The 6,963-nt window shown below is 43.6% G+C and overlaps 1 protein-coding gene across 1 annotated transcript; it reads left to right on the top strand.

The window, feature by feature from the left end:
- Window positions 1-1,646: 1,646 nt before the first annotated feature.
- Window positions 1,647-3,071, top strand: LOC130132481 (ammonium transporter Rh type B-like). Its single transcript, XM_056301789.1, has one exon. The coding sequence runs from the start codon at window positions 1,647-1,649 to the stop codon at window positions 3,069-3,071; it is 1,425 nt and encodes a 474-aa protein (XP_056157764.1).
- The last annotated feature ends 3,892 nt before the right edge of the window (window positions 3,072-6,963 follow it).

The raw sequence follows: 6,963 nt of genomic DNA, 5'->3' as shown, positions 1-6,963 counted from the left end.
CCCCCCTCTAGCGACTTCTTCCTCGTGGCGCTCCCATCTGCAGCCCGCGTCGCGCCCCCTTCATCTCACGCACTGTGGCGAATTCTCAACCGCAGGAATTCGCTACAACACGTTTGTTTTTCCATTTCATTTTAGGAAACGCTTTACACGAAGTGCCTGTGATAAGTGTTAGTCGATAGGTTATAAGGCCCTTATGAGTTCTTATGAAATATGTTTTAATATTATTATGCGTTAATGAGACGACACGGGTGTTAATGATAGCGGCATAAACGTGTTTTCGGCCACTAGGTGACGGTTGTGAAATAAGCAAAACCTGCGGGTCTCACTCCCGTTCCAGGTTGCAATTCCGATCTGCATAAAATCCTGCACGTAGCATCCAAAGACCTTCATGATTAAAAGTTAATAAAATAATTTCGATAGTCCACAGATGCAAAAGCTATGACTTATAAGCGCCTTATCTATTAACCAATGCTTATTATAGTCTTGTTAACACAATAATGTTAATAAGAATGTCATAAGGATTTATAAGGGCCTTATGACCTATCAACTAACACTTATTACATGCACTTTATGCAAAGGATTACCGATTCATAGTATGTCTTTTAATGTCAAGGACATTAAAAGTGATCAGTAGTTTCAAAGGATAGCGAAAGTAAAATATAAAAAGGATAAAATCGAAAAACTCGGTTATTGAAGGATTTTCATGATTCTACTGGCATATTGTTACTGGTTCAGCACTGGTTCAGTCATACAGAAATACATTATAGTAAGTGTAGACACATGCATTATAGATGTCGAGGTGACTCACCATTATGATCACAGGGTGGCAGTATATAACCCTTTCACACCTCACCAGAGGTTCTCGTTTTTCTTTTGAGTGTTGAATGTGACACAATTTGAATACTTTGGTGCCTTTAACGGCATATACCACATACTTTTTACTACAAACAGACATTTCTCTATAAACGGGTATTACACAGCACAGCAAAGAGTTTCTTTATTAGATGAGCCATCTCTGTATCTTGTGGTAACCTACTCTTAGCAATGTGATTAACATCATAACATGAAAACAAGTTACTTTCTAAAGAAAAGAAAAAATGCTGGCAACTTGAGTCTTCTATGTAACCCCTCAACTCCAGAGAAACTCAAAACTATTTGTGCAGTGGTGAAATTCGTTCAGAATAAATATCTTTTGCAAACATTTGGATTTTTAACTTCTTACGTTTCAAATTTTCACATTTCATCTTTAAAAAATGTGGCTATGAAATGTTAGTTTGCCTGTCTGTGAATGTTCTCATTCTGAGTCTCATCACCAGCCAGTCAGACCAGCTTGGTCTAGTCAGAAAGGCACGAACTGAGGAAGCCTCTTGGATGAGAGGCGAGACGTCTTCACGGATATATACCAAGTCCACTTGCACTTGATTCAACTCCTTTGGTTAGTTTGCCTGCTTGTCAAGACACAGCGGCAAGAATTTTGAAGGTCCAAAGTACGATGTTATCCTCTCCTGACACCCATGTTATTGTACTATGAGAGGATCAGTGCTCTTTACCCAATGCTGGTAGCTGTTCTTATCTGAACTGAGGTATAAAAGGGGGTTTAGTGCCGTAGGAGCTTGTCAACTCAGAACTATCAGTCCTTCACCACCATGAAAAAATCATCTGGTTTGAAAGTGGGCCTGCCAGTGCTAGTGCTAGTGTTTGAGGTGGTGCTGCTGGCTCTCTACGCCATTTTTGTCACGTATGACGACAACGCAAATGCTAAACTGCAAAACAATAACACCAACCCCATGGAAAACACCATGTATCGCGACTACCCCTACTTTGCTGATGTGCAGGTCATGATCTTCATCGGCTTTGGCTGCCTACTGGCTTTCCTCAGGTTCTACGGCTTCAGTGGGATGGTCTTCAACTTTCTCACTGCCACCTTTGCCATCCAGTGGGCAATTCTAGTGCAAGGCTACTTCCAGTTTTACCACGATGGCAAAATTCACCTGGGGGTCATCAACCTGCTCAACGCCGAGTTTGCCTGTGCCGTGGTGCTCATCTCCTTTGGAGCCGTGCTTGGGAAGACAAGTCCCGTGCAGCTCCTGGTCATGGCTTTCCTGGAGATCCCCATCTTTGCTGCGACAGAGTGGGCCGTGTTGAAGTACATAAGGATCAATGATGCAGGGGGGTCCATTGTCATCCACCTGTTTGCCTGCTACTTTGGCCTGGGGGTGACGTTCATGTTGTACCGCCCCAGTCTGAATAAGGGACACATGAAAGAGATCACCAGTTATCAGTCAGACATCCTCTCTGTGATGGGAACATTATACCTCTGGGTGTTCTGGCCTTCCTTCAACTCTGCTCTTACCTTCAAAGGGGATGACCAGCACAGGGCAGTACTCCACACCTTCATTGGTCTTAGCTCATCCACCATGACTGCCTTTGCGCTCTCGGTGGTGTTCAACAAGAGGGGCAAGCTTACCATGGCTGACATCCAGAACGTGACGCTGGCCGGTGGCGTGACAGTCGGCGCCTCCGTGGACATGATGATCTACCCGGCAACCGCATACGCCCTGGGTGTCATGGGCTGCACCGCCTGTTTCTTTGGATACCGGTACCTGACGCCGTACCTGGCAAGACACCTGAAGATCCAAGACCAGTGTGGCATTCACAATCTCCACGGGCTCACTGGACTGATATCATGCGTGGCAGGCATCTGCGCCATCCTCTTGGCCACCGAAGAGACCTATGGACCCAGCATGTACCAAATCTTTTCTCACCGTGCTCCCCCTGAAGGAGACCCAAAGCTTCTTGAGCTGCAGCAGCTGATTCCCGGGCTGAAGCCAGGTCTGGGACGGAGTGCCCAGGAGCAAGCCTTTTTCCAAGTGGCGGCTATCTTGACCACCATCGTAGTAGCTGGGGTCGGCGGGTTGCTGACCGGCTTTTGCTTAAAGCTGCCCTTCCTTGCTTCCCCGTCTGATGAGGACTGCTTTGATGATGAATGCTTCTTTGATATGCCCTCTGACTTTCACAGCTCAGCAGGGCTCAAGATCCCCACTGGATCTGAGGATATAACAAAGGTCTGACCTAAATTGTGCATGTTTTGTGGATTGCTATTGTGAATGTAAAACACCCAAAAAAGATGGAAATGCAAGTCTATTTTATTTCAGCTTCTCAAATATTACAAGGCCAGAGCCAGTGCTTACATTGCAAATACAAATATTTTAATAGATTCAAAACCACCAACTGTTCATTTTTTAATAGTTGTATATTCCCCTTTCATTGTATCAAGAGCTTGGCCAACCAGTTTTAACATGAAAAATGTCCAAATGTTCTGCGTCTTGGTAAGTGAAGGGTAAATTTTATTTTTTTTTAACACCTGGAGTACAGATTGAACTTCCTGTATAAACCAGAACCTGTTCTAACTTCACCCTTCATTTTCCATTAGGTGCTATCTGGAAAGGAGCCAAGTACATCGCATTTTATTGTAAACCAATATTAAATGTGTATAAAATGTTGTTGTAAATATACCAGAGAGATTCGGTTGAACTGGGGAAAATGAAAGTCATTCAGCTTTGTTTGACTTGTTTTTTTCCTGCAGCGGACGCGTCCATCTTTTGTGTTAAACATACCACTTTACCTTGATCGCTTCTTAGTTTAGAGGGGTTTTAAACACTGTTTTGTTGAACTGTGAGTCATGAACTAGTCACTTGTTAATGACACCTCGGTCCTCAGAAAGCAAGGGACAACAAGAGAGACTAAATTAGCCATTTGTCATCATTGATTGCCAAAACACTATCTCACCGAGAGCAATCGCTGTTTTTGAATATATTGGATATGATCCCTCACTTTTCAGGGCGTTTCTTTTGTTTTTGTTTCCCCCCTTTTTCTCCCCAGTTGTGCCCGGCCAATCACCCCACTCTTCCGAGCCGTCCCGGTCGCTGCTCCACCCCCTCTGCCGATCCGGGGAGGGCTGCAGACTACCACATGCCTCCTCCGATACATGTGGAGTCGCCAGCCGCTTCTTTTCACCTGACAGTGAAGAGTTTCGCCAGGGGGACGTAGCGCGTGGGAGGATCACTCTATTCCCCCCAGTTCCCCAGAACAGGCGCCCCGACCGACCAGAGGGGGCGCTAGTGCAGCGACCAGGACACACACCCACATCCGGCTTCCCACCCGCAGACACGGCCGCTTGTGTCTGTAGGGACGCCCGACCCAGTCGGAGGGAACACGGGGATTCGAACCGCCGATCCCCGTGTTGGCAGGCAACGGAATAGACCGCTACGGTACCCGGAAGCCCTAAGGCTTTTGTTATAGACATTTCTTCCTTGTAAGTTCTTGAAAATACAAATATCTCTTTACATCAATGTTTATGTCTGATGTTTTATGCCTTCGCTATTGTAGTGCAATAACATGTTAAAGCACAGCGTTCTGTACATGTCTTGATTAGATGGTTCTGTTGTAATGTCATGTATATATATATATATATCATGCAAAAATAAATTACTACCCAATGACACAGATGTCCAAATGATATTCATTTATTAGTAATTCATGAATTAAGTACTGTAAAAAAAAATGCCAAGGAACAATCTCCCTCAGAACTCACAAAAATAAAACAAAATACCTTATAATGTTTGTCAATAGCTTACGTTTATCTTCATAATTAATTATTAATGCTAAATTGTAAATCGTAATGGACCACATGGAAGCTATGAATGTAAACATTGCCTTGTGATGATAAGGTTCCCCTTTAATAATAATAATAATAATAATAATAATAACAATAATAATTATTAAAGTCTTAAAAGTATTTTTTTCCTAAACAGTTATGGAAGTTTCCACTTCATATAGAGAGAGCCCCAAGCCTCAACACACCATTTGCTTAGATAAAAGTAAAACAGCAATGACGATGATGATGATGATGATGATGATGATTACATTTATTGTCCCCCTAGGGGAAATTTTCCTGTGTCATACAGCTCTCGGTGTGTGTGTGTGTGTGTACACACACCATCTCAAAACGACCTGGCATCATTAAAACACACCTTAAACTGTGAAACAGCAAAACAACAGCCAACAGGACAACAATATCCATTCAAAGACAAACATCCACCAAAGATTGTTTAAAAGTGCTGAACTGAACTTGGCCATATTAGCGCCAAGTTGTGGCACCATGCATTGCCTATCAGCTCCTTAAAAAAAGTAGTGTATTCAAGTGTACTATTAGTATACTTTATTTTAAACTAAAAATCAGTAAGTATACTTCCAGTTTACTTTTCAAGTACTTATCAGCGATATCCATCCATTATCCAAACCGCTTACCCTGCTCTCAAGGTCGCCGGGATGCTGGAGCCAATTCCCACTCAATTCCCACTGTACATGGGCGCAGGGGCGCCGACAGGGGGGGGGGGGACAAAGGGGACAGTTATCCCCGGGCCTCAGATCGGGGGGGGGCATCAAACTGACCCCTAACCTTAAAATAATCTGCTGAAGATTTAACAAAGGTTTTCTCAGTAACAAAAAAGGTTATTATTCTATTATTGCTTATTTTCCTTGACATAGAGGTCAGAACAGATTCATATGTAGCCTACATGAGATGATTTATAGTGCACGGGGGGGCAGGGGGGCCTCGCGAGATCATCTCGTCCCGGGCCTCGGCTAGGCTGACGGCGCCCCTGCATGGGCGGATCCAGGGGCTGGGCCAGAGGGGCACTGGCCCCAGCTGAAATCTGATTGGCCCCTGAAGTGCCCCTGTCCTGTCACTTGACTCTTTACAGATGAGTGAACGTCACAATCTGTGGCACCTCAAACATGTCTTGTAACTACAGTGTGGGAGAGAAGGTAATAACGGGAAAGAGTCACATGTTTAGGACTTGGATGCCGCTTGGATGTTAATGAGAATCGTATTCATACGTGGGAAGCGGTGATTCCGATGTGACTTGAACGCGGCACGAGACTGCACGGAGAGCGGAAACGAACAAATTTGGCGCGCAGCTTCACGTCCGCCACAGAAACTTCTTGGTAAGTTACGATTCCCCACATTAGTTCGTGTTAACGTGTGAATGAGCGTTTACTTGCTGCAGTCACTGAACTTAGGTTTGTCGAACATTAGGTAGCATCCTACGTCACTAGTTAGTTACTACTCTTGCTGGAATGCACTGTAGCTTGCTGGCTAACGTTAGCTCGTTCTCACATACAGTTAGCTAGCTCAGTGGTTCTCAACCTTTTTGGGGTCCTGGACCCCCTGCGTATTTTTGATCTACCCTGAGGACCCCTCCACCTGATCTTGGGGGAGGGGGGTTGCAATTTGATAGAAACAGTAGAAACTGCATTTTAAATTGCATTATAGCATTTATTCACTCTTAGGGGCAAAAATAAGAGCTTTCAGTTGTAACTTAGATATAGTTAACAAAACAGAATTCTTATGCAGTAACTTTCAGATATATGTAACAAAACAGAATATGTATTCAGTAACTTTCAGATATATGTAACAAAACAGAATTCTTATGCAGTAACTTTCAGATATATGTAACAACAGAATTTTTATGCAGTAACTTTTAACAATGCAAACGGGAGCGAGATCTGTTATTAAAATACAATAAATTACATTTGTGAAACAGATGTAATTAGAGAAAAAAGTCCTGTTACCCTTTACAGTTGAGGTAGATAAAGGTCTCAGTCACATTTGAGTAAAATAATCCTATTTCTATAAATGTCATAGGATCTTTTTTTTTAAAGATATTTTATTTTCACGGACCCCTTGCAATTACACCACGGACCACTAGGGGTCCGCGGACCCCCGGTTGAGAAACAGTGAGCTAGCTGACTGAGGTCTCTTTCTGTTAGCCTAAGTCACGAGCTCACCATCTGAATGACACTTCTTATTTGTGAAATTGTGGGAGTGCAGGAACGAGGAGACGGAGAGATCGAGTCGAGTCAATTCCGTTTACTCGCCACACAAAACGACACCGATAC

Source organism: Lampris incognitus, chromosome 2 (genome assembly GCF_029633865.1).
Source record: "Lampris incognitus isolate fLamInc1 chromosome 2, fLamInc1.hap2, whole genome shotgun sequence".
NCBI lineage: Eukaryota > Metazoa > Chordata > Actinopteri > Lampriformes > Lampridae > Lampris > Lampris incognitus.
Note: the sequence above shows the minus strand (reverse complement) of the source record. Positions and strands in the feature narration are given on the sequence as shown.